Source organism: Elephas maximus, chromosome 22 (genome assembly GCF_024166365.1).
Source record: "Elephas maximus indicus isolate mEleMax1 chromosome 22, mEleMax1 primary haplotype, whole genome shotgun sequence".
Lineage (NCBI taxonomy): Eukaryota > Metazoa > Chordata > Mammalia > Proboscidea > Elephantidae > Elephas > Elephas maximus.
The window spans coordinates 40905932-40924015 of NC_064840.1; the positions used below are offsets into that span (position 1 = coordinate 40905932).

The 18084-nt window shown below is 38.6% G+C and overlaps 1 protein-coding gene across 3 annotated transcripts in view; it reads left to right on the forward strand.

Annotated features, from left to right (window-relative positions):
• The window catches only part of PINX1 (PIN2 (TERF1) interacting telomerase inhibitor 1), a 163101-nt gene that overhangs the window by 32774 nt on the left and 112243 nt on the right, over positions 1–18084 (forward strand). For all 3 annotated transcript variants that reach the window (XM_049865210.1, XM_049865212.1, XM_049865211.1), the window contains exon 5: positions 5643–5735. In XM_049865210.1, the coding sequence (XP_049721167.1) occupies positions 5643–5735 (93 nt within the window). The remainder of the gene's footprint in view (positions 1–5642; positions 5736–18084) is intronic.

An 18084-nucleotide genomic window follows, 5' to 3' on the forward strand; every position in this document is an offset into this window, starting at 1 on the left:
ACCATGTTTACCAGTTGAGTGAGTTAATATTGTTAAGATGTCAGTACTACCCAAAATGGTCTATGGATTCAACACAATCCCAACCAAAATTCCAACAGCTTTCTTTACAGAAGTGGAAAAAAAACAATCCTCAGTTTTATATGGAATGACAAACCAAAAACCGGACCCATTGCTGTGGAATCGATTCCCACTTATGGTCACCCCTTGTGTTACAGAGTAGAACTTCTCCAGAGGGTTTTCTTGGCTGTAATCTTTATGGAAGCAGATAGCCAGGCCTTTCTTCTGTTGTGCTACTGGGTGGGTTTGAACTGCCAAACTTTAGGTTAGTAGTTGAACACAAACTTTAGCTCTAAACCGGTTGCCATCCAGTTGATTGTGACTCACAGTGACTGTACAGGACAGAGTAGAACTGCCCATAGTTTCCAAGGCTATAATCTTTACAGAAGCAGGTTTCCACATTTTTTCGAACCACAGACCTTTTGGTTAGCAGCTGAGCACTTAACTGCTGTGCCACCAGGGCTCCTTTCTCTTTCTCTAGTCCAGTTCAAGCCAGTCCTTTTAAACTGCCAATGCCAGTACTGAAAAGACTTTACAATATTCCCTTTAAGTGAAAACCTGTTCCAAAGAATGGACCTGGAGAGCTAATAGATTACTTTTCTGTCATGTCATCTTTGTAAATATAGGATCTTCGTCCAGGTGAATTTTTGGTCACAGTCACACGCAGTTACACATTCAATACATTACTTGTATTAAAGCTGAAACATAGATGACACAATAATCTTGTGACATATTTTCCTACCATAATAATATTTTTAATTCCTTAAGATGGCTTACCAAACTTGCACAGTTCACCTTTTAACTAATCAGAGATTCATGCTGTCCCCGTTATAGTATTGTGCAAAGATTCTAGAAATAACCTTTATACCATTGTGCGACACAAACATTAATTTTGAAAAATGACCCTATCTCAGCCAGTTACTTGCTATCAGATTTAACTTAGCTTTTTTATGGATTTATTGCTTTAGGAAACGCTTGTTCTACCAGGTATTATATCACTCATGATTTTAAATATTTTTGGAATTAAATTGAGTTGCTGGTAACCTGTTATCCACAAAGTGTGGCTTAGGGCTTGGATCTTTAAACTCCCATGCTAACATATCTCCTAAGAGAATTTTGAAAAACATTTGGTACCCTGTCTCACATATATGTATTGACATCTGTAATTTTCTTGATTGTAGGTTTAAGTAGTTGCAAAGAGTGTAATTTCTTGTCTATCTGAAAATAGTGATATTTAAAAAATGAAACCATCATACCACTCTTAAATGTGTCCAGTGAACAATAAGTGGCATTTGAAAATAAAGTCATTATATCAGTCCTAAATGTGTCCAATGAGCAGTCCATACCGTAACGGTTTTAATACCCATTGTCATCTATTTGAAAATACATGAACAAGTCCTTCTCTAATATTGAGAAATATATTTCATTCTTCCTTTTGTCTTTGGGAATAGTATTTCCATTTCACATAATCTGTATAATTTTATGTTAATATATTTTTATGCTGAAAAGTTTTTTTTTAATTGGTCACGCTGTTATAAATTTTGATATTTAATTATTAAACAAAACAGTGAAATCTTTTTGAAAACGTATTTCTTAATAAGATAGAATGGGCTGGTTTAGATGCTTTGATTAAAGGATGCTTCCCTGGTGCCAGTATTTTGGCTTGTCCTTGATGATCCATGGCAAGAGGAGAGTTGTCTTTCTTTTGTAAAGTGGGAGGAGGACATTTGTGGAAGAAGAACCAGATTGAGGCATCCACTCAAACTCATTGGTTTTAGGGAAGAATGCTTATGGAAATGTAGATAGAAATTGATTCCCTTAGGAATTATCCATGTTGGATAGCCCTTGGAGGTCGTGTACTCCCACGCCAGAGAAGCTGCCCAGGTGATTCTTACATACTCTCAAGTTTAGGAGCAACTCTGCTGGGGACTCAGTGTAGTAGATAAGAATTGAATCATGTCTGCCTGGGTTTGGATGCCATCGTAGCCACCTACTCGATGTGCCTTTATTTAATCCCTCTGTGCTTCAATGTCCTTATCTGTAGTAATAATAATAATAGCAGCTACCTTATAGAATAGTTTTAAGAATTAAATAAGATTGTGCATATAAAGTTCTTAATCTGCTGCTTAGCACTTAATAAACCTTCAATTGATAACAACTACTTTTAAGCTGATAACTTCCTAGATGATTCGTGTTTGGAACATCAAAATTGAGAATGTTATGTGCCATACAAAGTATTTGACCACAAAAAGAGAAGAAAAATTTATTATTGGGATGTCTTGGAAAAAAATTCCAAGCTACTCCTGGGAAGTGGCTGCAGAGGTGGCTGTTTCAGATTGTTGATATAATTAAGCCATGGTAGACATTTTCTGAAAGCTTGGAACAGCTATCTTTGTATTGTTCAGTGCCTTATTATATAAGTCACACATTTTTTGTTTTTGAAATAAGTAACTAATGCCTAGAAGGGATTGTAGTTAATTTGACTCAGTGACACCTAACAGCAACATGTTGCACAATGGACATTTGCTCGTTTTGCTCTAGTACTAAAGGGAAATTTTCCTTTTTTTCATTTCTCTAATCTTTTATCTAAATTTCCTTATAACATAAGTATAGGAAAATTCAGTCTTTTTCTACTTTTCTACCTATTAGTTCAGTTTCTGTGGTACCGTGCTATCTAAACTTGAAAAATAAATGTGAGGGAAGAACACGGAGCTGATTGATATCCTATAATTAGCGCTAACCCAGGATCTACTTGTTCTGGTGTTTCAGACAAGTAAATACTTTCTGGCTCATGTTTTCCTCTTTTGTCAAAGGGATACCCACATGAATATATCCGTCTGTGATTTCATTTTGCTATTGTTTTTTCTGACCTTTATAAGTAAGCCTCTCATGAAAGCCGGTGTTTGCAGCATTGCTCAGTGCCAGCTCTGCTCCTGCATACTTTACCTGATGATCATCTCTAATCTGTTTTTTGTTTATTATTTAACCTGTCTATGAGTCAGAATCGACTCAACGGCAACAGGTTTTTTTTTTTTTAAAACCTTTATTTACTTTCTTAAAAAAACTTTTTGTTTTGAAACAATTACAAAGAGTCCTAAGTGTCTGTGATGGTTAAGATTGTGTGTCAACTTGGCTAAGCCATGATTTTCAGTGGTTTGGCAGTTATATAGTGATGTAATTTGGAAGTTATGTAATAATGTAGTCATCCTCCATGATGTGATCTGATGTGATCAGCCGATCATTGGTAAGGGGTGTTTCTTTGGGAGTGTGGCTTGCATCCGATATGCGTATGGACGTTCTGGCAAAGCTTACTTGCTTGCTCTGGATCCTTCATCCGACTTGTCATCCTCTGACCTCTGTTTCATGGGACGTGAGCCAGCAGCCTTCCTCCTGACCTGCAGATCTTGGGATTGATTGGTTTCTGTAGTCCTGTGAGCCAGCAGTCTGCCATCTGACTGCTGATTCTGGGATTCATCAGCTTCTGTAGCCCCGTGGGCCAACAGCCTGTCATCTGACCTGCCAATCTTGGGTTCATCATCCCCTGCAACACACATGAATCAAGAGAAGCCTTCAGCCTGATGCTTTACCCACAGATTTGAATCTTGCCAGCCTCCACAGCCACGTGAGGCATTTTCTTGAGATAAACCTCTCTATATATATTTATGTATACACTTCACTGGTTTTGCTTCTCTAGAGAACCCAGCCTAAGGTAGTGCCGTTCACTCAGCTTCCCTCAATGGTGACATCTTACATAATATCAAAACCAAGAAATTGACATTGGTATGTTAGTGTTAGCTTTAGAGGAAGTACACAGAATGCTCCTTAGAAGCGAGGATGGTGAGACTTTATCTTGCTTAGTTTGGACAAGTCATCAGGAAAGATCAATTGCTAGCAAAGGACGTCATGGTTGGTAAAGTTAGAGACTCAGTGAAAGCAAGGGAAATCCTCCGTGAGGTGGATTGACATAATAGCTGTAACAATGGGCTCAAATATTCCAGCAGTTTTGGGGATGGCACAGGACTAGGCAACATTTCATTCTGTTATACATAAGGTTGCCATGAGTTGGCACCGACTCAGTGGCAACTAACAACAACAGTATGTTACTGTTAACTAGATTACAGACCATATTCACTATTTTTTAAATCTTCATTCATTTGTGTGCATACATCTATTATTCTATGCAGTGTTTATCACATGTGTAGATTCATGTAATCACCACCATCATCAAGCTACAGAATTGTTCCGTCACCACAAAAGAATTGCCTCATACTACCCCTTTGTATTCATACCCACCTTATACCCCCCTGGAGCCCTGGTGGCACAGTGGTTAAGAGCTTGGCTGCTAACCAAAAGGTCAGCAGTTTGAATCCACTAGCTGCTCCTTGAAAACTCTTTGGGGCAGTTCTGTTCTGTCCTGTAGGGTCGCTATGAGTCATAATTGACTTGACGGCAACAGGTTTCGTTTTTTTGGCTTTTACGATTCTCTGCCTCCCAATACCACACGCTTGTCCTTGTCCCCTAGAATCCATTAATCTGTTCTCCATCTGTCTTAGTCACCTAGTGTTGCTATAGCAGAAATACCACAAGTAGATGGCTTTAACAAAGAGAAGTTTACCCTCTCATAGTCCAGTAAGCTAGAAGTTTGAATTCAGGGTGCTGACTCCAGGGGAAGGCTTCCTGTCTCTGTTGGCTGTGGTGGAAGGTCCTTGTCATCAGTCTTGCCTTGGTCTAGGAGCATCTCAGCACAGAAACCTCAGGTCCAAAGGATGCACTCTGCTCCCTGCACTGCTGTCTTGGTGGTATGAGGTTCCCAACTCTTTGCTTGCTTCCCTTTCCTTTGATCTCTTTTAAGATTAAAAGTGGTACAGGCCATACCCCAGGGAAACTCCCTTTACATTGGATCAGGGATGTGACCTTTGTAAAGGTGCTAAAATTCCACTCTAATCTTCTTTGACATAAAATTGTAATCACAAAATGGAGGACAACCACGCAGTACTGGGAATGATGGCCCAGCCAAGTTGATACACACATTTTTTGGAGGACATAATTCAATCTATGACACCATCACTGTTTTTGTCATTTTGAGACTGTTAGGTAAGTGGACTTATATAGTATATAACCTTTTCAGATTGACTTTTTTTTCCCCACTAAACATAATGCCTTTGAGGTCCCTCAAGGTTGTATGTGTCAATGTATCAATACTACATCCCTTTTTATTGCAGAGCAGTATTCCATTGTATAGGTATACCAGAGTTTGTTCAACCCTTTGTCCATTGAAGGACAGTTGGGCTGTTTCTCCTGTTTTGCTATCAAGAATAAAGCTGCTATGAACGTTTGTGTACAGATTTTTGTGTGAACACAAGTTTTTATTACTCTTTCTCAAGGGTTTTATACATTTCTGGAGAATATCTTTGTCTGATCTGTAGTACACATTTTAAGAAAAATATTCCTAATCATTTTGATTAGAGGTTAGTAAGTGATAAGTCTCCTAAAATTTTTATTTGATTAAGACTGTGTCACTATAAGAGAATAATAGAGAATGGGTTTACATAGATTTTAATGTAATACTTTTCATCATTTTTTAGACTTCTCGGACAACAAAGAGAAGAAATCTTTTAACCTTGAAGAAAAGTCCAAAATTTCAAAAAACCGTGTTCATTATATGAAATTTACAAAAGGTAGGATATAGCATTTCTTTAATGGTTGTTGAAATATATATGTTCATACTGAGTTTCTGAAAGCATTTTTAGCTGTGAATTCTCATTTTATGCGCAAAGCGGGGTAAGGATGCACATCCTGACTGGATTGACCTAAAAAGCTGTGCTGAATGTCTAAAATGTACTGTGAATCACCTGGGGATCTTGTTAAAATGCAGATTCAGATTCAGCAGAGCTGAGGTGGAGCCCATGATTAGGTTTTACAAAGCTGAAAATGGAAGTCAACTTGCTGTTTTGATGACGAAAGGGACTTTATGTAGATAGATAGGAAAATAAAGAAAAAAATTGCTCAACATTTTTATTTACATTCCCGTTACTCGTAGCTTAATATTGATGTTGAATAGGTCCTCATCTACCAATTTAGAGAACTATACTCTACGTTAAGGTCTCCAATATGATAGTTATCACTACTGAGTTGGCCCTTGTATTATTATCCCACACAATTTCTCCTTTTCATGGAGTATTAACTTAGGTTTTCCGTGGTTATTGCCAAGATAGTGTTAGAAAACATGTTTGAGAAATGGTAAATTCAATGTTTATTTTCCCCAATACTGGAAACCCTGGTGGCGTAGTTGTTAAGAGTTTGACTGCTAACCAAAAGGTTGGCAGTTCGAATCCACCAGGCGCTCTTTGGAAACCCTATGGTCTTGTAGGGTCGCTGTGAGTGGGGATCCGCTCCACAGCAATGGGTTTCAGTGTGGTTTTCTTCCCAATATAGTTATTTGTGAGTGCAGTTGTTCTCTCTGACCGCTAGGTGGTGGTCTTGCATTGGTAAGGAAGAAACAACTAAACAGCAATTCCTGAAATGTTTTCTGTAGAACAGCATAGTGAATTAAGTGTACTTTCCATCCACAAAAGCCTGTTTATTATATAATATATTTAAAGTGTAGTATTATGATAAGTGTGCTATGATACCTAATCATCATTTGATGTTTCTTCTATGGGAGATTAGATATACATTTTTATCTCAATATTCCAGGAAAACACATCTCTTAACATATCTTGTTAACATGATTGAGGATTCCCTGACTCCTAGTACCCACTTAAATAGTAGTGGGAGCTGGACCTCTTGTTGCTCTAAATATTGATAGTGGTTCTCATGATTTTGGACCAGGACTCCAACAAGATAGGTCTGGGTTTGGTTTAAGTGAGAGGCCATGGCAGAACTGAATGGATTCAGAAGCTTCTGGAATGTGTGCAAGGAGAGATTGGTATTTTCCCCTTTACCTTTCTCAACACCTGTGTTTTATATGGCTCTTTCATGTCATCCTCTTCTTTCTCTTAGGTTGGAACCTTGTATTATGTTATATGGCTTATGACCAGGGTTTCTCTCCAGCCCAGCCTGCTGCAGAACAGAAAACAGTCCTTGTTAGCCCCTCAGTCTAACAAGTCCTCCATTTTGAGGAGATGGTAGTCACTTCACACCCATTGCTTTAAACATCCCTCCTTTTTTTTGTTAGACCCTATTTATAGAAAAAAATAGAGATAAGTGGGGGTGGGAAGGAGGAAGCAAATTAATGAAATTAAGAGTAGCCTGTAACTTTTGGTAAGGCAGCCTTTTATACTTTCACTTTTGTAAGTAGAATCTTCAATTTTCCTTCAGTATCTAACTCCAAGCATGATTTCATCTGAAGCATTTGATCTAATAGATAGCTGGAGTATCTGCTTTCTATTTCTAGTTAAGCCATTCCTTGTTGAGTGACCCTGTCAAACTGCTTGGTGTATTGTGCCTTCATTTTCTCTCCTTTCCAGTTAGGTTTGCTTATTTATTAGCCTTCCTTGGGGAAGAAGGGGGGAGATGTGGAGAAGACAGTGTAAAGATATATTGTCTGAAATTGAAAATAAGTAGAAAAAATGAAAGACAAAAAATCCAGGTAATGAGGAAAATATTTACCTTCCAACTTTATAATCTACAGTAAATATTTATTTTACTTAAAATTCTTTTATTACTAAAAGTAATATTTTAGAGGAGATACTTTTTTTTTTTTTATGTCATTGGGTATGAATGACAAACTAAGTTTCCTCTAAGATGGACTATAGATCATGGGAAACTTGATCTCTGGTCATTATTCTCATTAACAGCTATTGACTTCAGACAAATCATTTATTAGTCATGTAACTTCTTTCAGACTCAGTTTCCTCTTTTGTAAAATGAGGAAAAAATAAGTCCCTACTTCCTTCTAAAACAGGTACTATTTTGTGATTGATCAGAAATGACCCTTTCATGGAACTTTTAACTTTCAACATTATGGATAATAAGGATTTTAGCCCGTGGGTAGACTCATAACATGAGATTAACTAATTCACTTAGTTCATGAGAATGATTCATATTTTAACTCTGTATATGATTCAGGAAACTAAAGCACAGAAAGATGGCATTTTATAGAACTTGGTGATGAGTGAAGATAAAAATATTTTACTTTAGTGAGATTACAGTAGCAAATATACAGCGAGACATTGGCAAGAGATTATTGTTTTTTTTCCCACTGGTGCAATGGATAGGTGAAAAGTTGCATAAGCTGTAGTTGTGCAACTTCATCGTGGTAATTTACCCGGACTTCTTATCCCTGTGACAATTTATAATACTTTGCTTCTTAAATAAAGAAACTACATGCAAAACGCATTTTTCACATAGTTGGCTTGCTAGTCTAGAAATACAGAATTGTAGTATTCATAGTTAGATTCTGGTGGTGGATGTTAGAGGAGCATTAAGTTTCCTCTTCTGATTCTTCTGGCATTTACCCATTGCCATTGTGTTGATTCTGACTGATGCCAACCCCATGTGTATCAGAGTAGAACTACACTCCATAGGGTTTTCATGGTTATGACCTTTTGGAAGCAGACCACCACTCCTTTTTTCCAAGGCACCTCTGGGTGAGTTCAAACTGCCAACCTTTCAGCTAGTACTTGAGCACTTAACCATTTATGCCACCCAGGGACTCCTCTTTTAGCATTTAAGTGTAAAGAGGTACCATCACAGCCTTTTTGAAAATTTACATTGTCTTGTTACTTGTGACTAGGATGGCACAGTGGTTAAACTGCTCAGCTACTAACCAAAAGGCCGGCAGTTTGAGCCCACCAGCGGTCGTTCCACAGGAAAAAGATGTGGCAGTCTGCTTCTGTAAATATTTACAGCCTTCAAAACCCTATGGGGCAGTTCTACTCAGTGCTGTGGAGTTGCTATGAGTTGGAATCAACTTGATGGCAACAGGTTTAGGGTGTCACTTATTTAGTATCACACTCTGATTTTTTTTCAGTTTTTCTAACATTATCATTTTAATGAATTTTTCATTATCTCTGTGCTAGGCTTATTATCAGTCCCATTTGTTCCCCCCCCCCAAAAAAGAATATTGTTATATTTATCCTTCTTGATTGAGAAATGCAGACTAATTTTCTAGGCAATTGAAGCTACCTACATAAACCTTAAACATTTTTAAAAATTTTTATTGTGCTTTAAGTGAAAGTTTACAAATCAAGTCAGTCTCTCATGTAAAAATTTATATACACCTTGCTATACACTCCTAATTGCTCTCCCCCTAATGAGACAGCACACTCCTTCCCTCCACTCTCTCTTTTCGTGTCCATTCAGCCAGCTTCTGACCCCCTCTACCCTCTCATCTCCCCTTGAGACAAGAGATGCCAACATAGTCTCATCCGTCTACTTGATCCAAGAAGCCCATTCTTCACCGGTATCATCATCCATCCCATAGTCCAGTTCAATCCTGTCTGAAGAGTTAGCGTTAGGAATGGTTCCTGTCTTGGGCTAACAGAAGGTCTGTGGACCATGACCTCTGGGGCCATTCTAGTCTCAATCAGACCATTAAGTCTTTTTATGAGAATTTGGAGTCTAGTCTGTGTCCCACTGCTCTCCTGCTCCCTCAGGGGTTCTCTGTTGTGTTCCCTGTCAGGGCAGTCATGGGTTGTAGCTGGGCACCATCTGATTCTTCTGGTCTCAGGCTAACATAGGCTCTGCTTTATGTAGCTCTTTCTGCTTCTTGGGCTCATAATTACCTTCTGTCTTTGGTGTTCTTCATTCTCCTTTGCTCCAGGTGGGTTGAGACCAATTTATGCATCGTAGACGGTTGCTTGCTAGCGTTTAAGACCCCAGATGCCACGCTCCAAAGTGGGATGCAGCATGTTTTCTTAATAGATTTTATTATGCCAATTGACTTAGATGTCCCCTGAAAGCATGGTCCCCAAGCCTCTGCACCTGCTACTCTGGCCTTTGAAGCATTCAGTTTATTCAGGAAAGTTCTTTGCTTTTGGTTTAGTCCAGTTGTGCTGACCTCTCCTGTATTGTGTGTTGTATTTCCCTTCACCTAAAATAGTTATCTACTATCTAATTAGTTGAAAACCCCTCTCCTTCCCCACTCTTGAAACCATCAAAGAATCTTCTCTTCTCTGTTTAAACTATTTCTCGGGTTCTTATAACAGTGGTCTTATACAATATTTGTCCTTTTGCAATTGACTTATTTCACTCAGCATAATGCCTTCCAGATTCCTCCATGTTATAAAATGTTTCACAGATTCATTGATGCGTAGTATTCCATTGTGTGAATATACCGTAATTTATTTATCCATTCGTCTGTTGATGGGCACGTTGGTTGCTTCCATCTTTTTGCAATTCTAAGCAGTGATGCTACGAACGTGGGTGTGCATATATCTGTTCGTATAAAGGCACTTATTTCTCGAGGATATATTCCAAGGAGTGGGATTGCTGGATCCTATGGTAGTTCTATTTCTAGTTTTTTAAGGGAGCACCAAATCGGTTTCCAAAGTGTTTGTACCATTTTACATCACCACCAGCAGTGTATAAGTGTTCCAGTCTCTCCACACCCTCTCCAACATTTATTATTTTGCATTTTTTGTATTAATGCCAGCCTTGTTAGAGTGAGATGGAATCTCATTGTATCCTTTTGATTTGCATTTCTCTAATGGCTAATGATCGTGAGCATTTCCTCATGTATCTGGTAGCTACCTGAATGTCTTTTTTAGTGAAGTGCCTGTTCATATCCTTTGCCCATTTTTCAATTGGGTTATTTGTCTCTTTATAGTTGAGTTTTTGCAGTATCATGTAGATTTTAGAGATTAGACACTGATTGGAAATGTCATAGCTAAAAACTTTTTCTCAGTCTGAAGGTAATGCTTTTACTCTTTTGGTGAAATCTTTGGATGAGCATAAGTGTTTGATTTTTAGGAGCTCCTAGTTCTCTGGTTTCTCTTCTGCATTGTTAGTAATGTTTTGTATACTGTTTATGCTATGTATTAGGGCTCCTAACGTTGTCCCTATTTTTCCTTCAATAATTTTTATTGTTTTAGATTTTATGTTTAGGTCTTTAATCCATTTTGAATTTGTTTTTTTGCATGGTGAGAGGTATGGATCTTGTTTCATTTTTTTGCAGATGGGTATCCAGTTATGCCAGCACCATTTGTTAAACAGATTATCTTTTCCCTGTTTAACAGACTTGGGGCCTTTGTCAAATATCCGCTGCTCATATGTAGATGGATTTATGCCTGGATTCTAAACTCTGTTCCATTGGTCTATGTATCTGTTGTTGTACCGGTACTAGGCTATTTTGACTACTGTGGCTGTATAAAAAGGTTCTAAAATCAGGTAGAGCGAGTCTTCCCACTTTGTTCTTCTTTTTCAGTAATGCTTTACTTCTCTGGGGCCTCTTTCACTTCCGTATGAAGTTGGTGATTTGTTTCTCCATCTCATTAAAAAAATGTGGCTGGAATTTGGATCGGGATTACATTGTATCTATGAATCGCTTTTGGTAGAATAGACATTTTTACAATGTTAAGTCTTCCTATCAATGAGCAAGGTATATTTTTCCACTTGTGTAGGTCTCTCTTGGTTTCTTGCAGTAGTATCTTGTAGTTTTCTATGTATAGGTCTTTTACATTTCTGGTAAGATTTATTCCTAAGTATTTTATCTTCTTGGGGGCTATTGTAAGGGGTACTGATTTGGTGATTTCCTCTTGGATGTTCTTTTTGTTGGTGTAGAGGAATCCAACTGATTTTTGTATGTTTATCTTGTATCCTGATACTCTGCTGAATTCTTCTGTTAGTTTCAGTAGGTGTCTTGAGGATTCTTTAGGGTTTTCTGGGTATAAGATCTTGTCATCTGCAAATAGAGATATTTTACTTCTTCTTTACCAATCTGGATGCCCTTTATTTCTTTATCTAGCCTAATTGCTCTGAGTAGGACCTCCAGCACAATGTTGAATAAGAGTGGTGAAAAAGGGCATCCTTGTCTGCTTCCTTATCTCAGGGGGAATGCTTTTAGACTCTCTCCATTTAGAGAGATGTTGGCTGTTGGCTTTGTATAAATGCCCTTTATTATGTTGAGGAATTTTCCTTCTATCCCTATTTTGCTGAGAGTTTTTATCATGAATGAGTGTTGAACTTTGTCAAATGCCTTTTCTGCATCAATTAATAAAATCCTGTGATTCTTGTCTTTTGTTTTATTTATATGATGGATAACATTGATAGTTTTTCTAATGGTGAAGCATCCCTGCATACCTGGTATGAATCCCACTTGGTCATGCTTGAATTATTTTTTTGATATGTTGTTGAATTCTATTGGCCAGCCTTTTTTTTTTTTTTGTAATTTTTATTGTCCTTTAAGTGAAAGTTTACAAATCAAGTCAATCTCTCAGATAAAAACTTATATACACCTTGCTACATACTCCCAATTACTCTCCTGCTAATTAGACAGCCCGCTCCCTCCCTCCACTCTCTCTTTGTGTGTCCATTTTGTCAGCCTCTAACCCCCTCTACCTTCTCATCTCCCCCCCAGGCAGGAGATACCAACATAGTCTCAAGTGTCCACCTGAACCAAGAAGCTCACTCCTCACCAGCATCCCTCTCCAACCCATTGTCCAGTCCAATCCATGTCTGACAAGTTGGCTTCGGGAATGGTTCCTGTCCTGGGCCAACAGAAGGTCTGGGGCCATGACCACTGGGGTCCTTCTAGCCTCAGTCAGATGATTAAATCTGGTCTTTTTATGAGAATTTGGGGTTTGCATCCCACTGTTCTCCTGCTCCCTCAGGGGTCCTCTGTTGTGTTCCCTGTCAGGGCAGTCATCAGTTGTGGCCGGGCACCATCTAGTTCTTCTGGTCTCAGTATGATGTAGTCTCTGGTTCATGTGGCATTTTCTGTCTCTTGGGCTCGTAATTACCTTGTGTCCTTGGTGTTCTTCATTCTCCTTTGATCCAGGTGGGTTGAGACTCACGGATGCATCTTAGATGGCTGCTTGCTAGCGTTTAAGACCCCAGACGCCACTCTTCAAAGTGGGATGCAGAATGTTTTCTTAATAGATTTTATTATGCCAATTGACTTAGATGTCCCCTGAAATCATGGTCCCCAGACCCCTGTATTGGCTAGACTTTTGTTGAGAATTTTTACATCTAAGTTCATGAGGGATATAGGTCTTTACTTTTCTTTTTTTGTGGAGTCTTTACCTGGTTTTGATATCAGGGATGTAGGTGCTGGCTTCATACAATGAGTTTGGGGGTAGTCTGTCCTTTTATATTCTCTGAAATATCTTTAGTAGTAGTGGTTTTAACTCTTCTCTAAAAGTTTAGTAGAACTCTGCCGTGTAGCCGTGCAAGCCAGAGCTTTTTTGTTGTTGTCATTGGGAGTTTTTTGATCACCTTTTCAATGTCTTTTTTTGTTATGGGTCTATTTAGTTGTTCTACCTCTGTTTGTGTTAGTTTAGGTAGGTAGTGTGTTTCTAGGGATTCATCCATTTCTTCTAGGTTTTCAAATTTGTTAGAGTACAGTTTTTCATAGTAATCTGATATGATCCTTTGATTTCAGTTCCGTCTGTTGTAGTATCACCCATCTCATTTCTTATTTGGGTTATTTGCTTCCTCTCCTGTTTTTTTTGTCAGTTTGGCCGATGGGTTATCAATTTTGTTAATTTTTTTCAAAGAATTAGCTTTTGGTCTTGTTAACTCAATTGTTCTTCTGTTTTCTATTTCCTTAAGTTCTCCCCTAATTATTATTATTTGCTTTCTTCTGGTGCCCGAGGGTTTCTTTTGTTGCTCTCTTTCTATTTGTTCAAATTGTAGGGATAATTTGATTTTGGCCCTTTCTTCTTTTTGTATGTGTGCGTTTATTGATATAAATTGACCTCTGAGCGCTGCTTTCGCTGTGTGCCAAAGGTTCTGATAGGAAGTGTTTTCATTCTCATTGGATACTATGAATTTTTTTATTCCATCCTTAATGTCTTCTGCAACCCAGTGTTTTTTGAGCAGGGTATTGTTCAGTTTCCTAGTGTTTGATTTCTTTTCCTTGCTTTTTCTGTTATTGATTTCTATTTTTATGGCCTTATGGTCCAAGAGGATGCTTTGTAATATTTTGATGTTTTGGATTATGCCAAGGCTTGCTTTATGACCTAATATGTGGTGTATTCTAGAGAATGTTCCGTGTGTACTAGAAAAGAAAGTAAACTTGGCTGCTGTTGGGTGGAGTGTTCTTTATATATCTATGAGGCCGAGTTGGTTGATTGTGGCATTTAGATCTTCCATGTCTTTACTGAGCTCCTTTCTGGATGTCTCGTCCTTTACCGAAAGTGGTATGTTGAAGTCTCCTACTATAATTGTGGAGCTGCCTATCTCCGTTTCCAGTGTTGTTAGAGTTTGTTTTATGTATCTTGCAGCCCTGTCATTGGGTGTATAAATATTTCATGTAGTTATATTCTCCTGGTCTATTGTCCCTTTTATCATTATACAGTGTCCTTCCTTATCCTTTGTGGTGGATTTAAGTTTAAATTCTGTTTTCTCAGAAATTAATATTACCACTCCTGCTCTTTTTTGATTGTTGTTTGCTTGATATGTTTTTTCCATCCTTTGAGTTTTAGTTTGTTTGTGGCTCTAAGTCTAAGGTGTATCTCTTGTAGGCAGTATGTAGACGGATCGTGTTTTTTTAATCCATTCTGCCGCTGTCTCTTTATCGGTGCATTTAGTCCATTAACATTCAGCCTAATTGTGGATAGGTTTCATGAATTTAGTGCTTTTATTTTAATGTCTTTTTTTGTGTGTTGTTGACAGTTTCTTTTTCCCACTTAATTTTTTTTTCTAAGTAGTTTATGTTTATATATTGTCTTTTCCTCTTTGTTGTTGTTGATTTTGTTTCTGCTGAGTCTCTATTTTTTTCTCGTATTCTGTTTTGATGAGTAGGATAGTTAGTCTCCTTTGTGGTTGCCTTAATATTTACCCCTACTTTTCTAAGCTTAGACCTAAGTTTTATTTCTTTATATCGCCCTGTCTTCCTCTGCATATGAAAGATCTATGACTACATTTTCTAGTCCCTCATTATTTTAATGTGGTCTTCTTGTACATGATGACATCGCTGTTTCCCTGTTGTGAGCGTTTTTTATCTTGATTTATTTTTGTGATTTCCATGTCTGGGTTGACATCTGATTGCTTTGTCCAGTGCTCTAGTCTTGGGTTGATACCTGATATTATTGATTTTCTAACCAAAGAACGCCCTGTAGAATTTCTTGTATTTTTGGTTTGGTTTTTACAAAATGCCTAAACTTCTGTTTATCTGGAAATATCCTAATTTCACCTTTATATTTGAGAAACCGTTATACTGGATATATGAGTCTTGGGTGGCAATTTTTTTCCTTCAATGCTTTATTTAAGTCATCCCATTGCCTTCCTGCCTGCATAATTTCTGCTGAGTAGTCGAAGCTTATTTTTATTGACTCTCCTTTGTAGGTGACTTTTCGTTTATCTCTAGCTGCCATTAAAATTCGCTCTTTATCTTTCTTTTTGGCAAATTTGATTATAATATGTCTTGGTGACTTTCTTTTAAAATCTACCTTATGTGGAGTTCGATGAGCATCTTGGCTTGATATCTTCTCATCTTCCACGATATCAGGGAAGTTTTCTGCCATCAAATCTTCAACAATTCTCTGTGTGTTTTCTGTTATCCCTCCCTGTTCTGGTACTTCAGTCACTCATAGGTTATTTCTCTTGATAGAGTCCCACATGATTCTTAAAGTGTCTTCATTTTTTTAAATTCTTTTATCTGATATTTCTTCAAATATATCGGTGCCAAGTGCTTTATCTTCAAGGTCACCAATTCTGCCTTCCACTTGCTCAATTCTGCTCCTCTGACTTTCTGTTGAGTTGTCCAATTCTGTAATTTTATCGTTTATCTTCTGAATTTCTGATTGCTGTTTCTCTGTGGATTCTTGCAAGTTAAATTTTTCATTATGTTCTTGAAGAATCTTTTTAATTTCTTCAGCTGTTTTATCTGTGTGTTCCTTTGCTTGTTCTGTGTATTGCCTGATTTCCTTCCTGAAGTCTTGAAGAGTTCTGTAAATTAATCTTTTGAAATCTGCATCTGGTAATTCCAGGAATGCACCTTCATCCAGAAGATCCCTTGATTCTCTGTTTTGAGAGCTTGTTGAAGCGATTATGGTCTGTTTCTTTATGTGGTTTGATATCGTGTGTTGTCACGGTGCCATTTATAAGTTATTATATTAGTTTATTTTGTGTTTGCTTACTGTATGCTAGTTTCTTGCTTTATTTTGTTTCGATATGCCAAAATGAGTTGCTTGAGTGAGCTAGCTTGATTATTTTCATCTTTGGAGCTCTGATGTCCTGTCACCAGATGGCTAGAGCAATTATCAGGTATGTGAGTCCATTCACTTTTCTTGTGTAGATTCAGCTCAGGTGTCCAGGTAGGTGGTCATCAAGTGTATGGGCACAGCCTCTGTCCTATAGTCTTATAGGGGCATGAGTGTTTGGTGTAGGTACTGGTATCTGGTTGCAGCAGGGGGTCACGCTCTGAACAAGGCAGGCAGCTAAGAACCATCCCCCGAGTGTTTCTGAGGAAATCGCATCCCTGTTCCCTAAAGCGTACAGGTGGGTGGGTTCTGCAGATGGACCACAGGCACCCAGTGCTTTCGGTTGTAAGGACTGGGAGGTACCAGTTATCCTTGGACCACTGTCGCCAGTGGCTGGGTGATCTGAGTGGAGCCACCAGTCTTTAGCCCCCTGATGTGGGTAGGTGAGGACCCTGTTTAATAGGCAAAACAATGTCAAATATCAAACACGCACCATACAGGTGAAGTAGTTGCAGTCTGCCAGCAAGGACCTATTCTCCTGAAATAGGCCCGCACAAGTCCATACAGGGAAAGGTATTGAAAGTCCACGGACCATTTATGCCTGGACAGGAACCGCTTCTGTCCTGAGCTCCCCAGGTTAGTGGAGCTGCCAATTATCTCTTCCCCCTGTTGTGAATTTATTCCTTCTCCAGTTCTGGGAGCATGGCTCAGGGTACTCAAATGGGCTTATCTCCGGCCCAGGGAAATCAATAGCCACTGAGTTTGGCTTGGGAGCGGGGGCGGGGGAGGGGGCGGGGGAAAATATACGCAAGTAATTAACTTTTGCTGAGAGCACCGTTCTCTGGTTCCGGAGATGTGAGTAGGCTGTGCAGCTGGCTGGTTTTTCTGAGAAAACTGTGGCCAAATGCTACCAACAGCTTACTGCAACCACTTCCAGGAATGGTGCCTGAGAGATCCCAGCGATTCCGGTCTGGCAACTCCTTTCCGCTTCTGAAGGGTGTCTCTCTCCCCCCGCCGCTCAGTCTGTTTTCTGACTTTGCCGTTGATGTTCAGGGCTCCTAGCTTGTTATAAATATAATCGTTTCACTTGATTTTTCGGATCTTTGTTGTAAGAGGGATCACTGGAAGCTTCTGGCTATTTCACCATCTTGGCCCTGCCTTGAACCATTTTATTTTTACAAATATATTTCTAAAGCCTATATTTTTTTGCCCTTCCTCCTTTAATCTGAGTAGATAAACTATAATTTCCACAGGTTTTGTGTGTGTATGAGCCTCAGTTATAATACAGTTTTCTCCTTAGAACTTGTTAGGTGATATATGGTTTTTTGTCCTTAAATTAAGTGGCTCTAAGTCACCATGATTCTTAAGTTCTTGCGCCTATTTTTATAGTTTTGGTTGCTTCTGTTTTGGACTTCTTTGTGTTGTGTGTCTGACTATAGCAATAACATTCTTCCCTTTCAATTTTCTACTCTAGTAGACTGGAAAACCTGATAATCATGATGATTAGAAGGAAAAAAGCCAAACCCCTTGCCGTCGAGCCGATTTCTACTCATAGCCACCCTATGGGACAGGGTAAAACTGCCCCATAGGGCTCCCAAGGGTGTAATCTTTCCGGAAGCAGACTTCCACATCTTTCTCTGGTGAACCAGTGGGTAGGTTTAAATCACTGACCATTTGGTTAGCAGCCAAGAGATTAACCACTGTGCCACCAGGGTGCCAT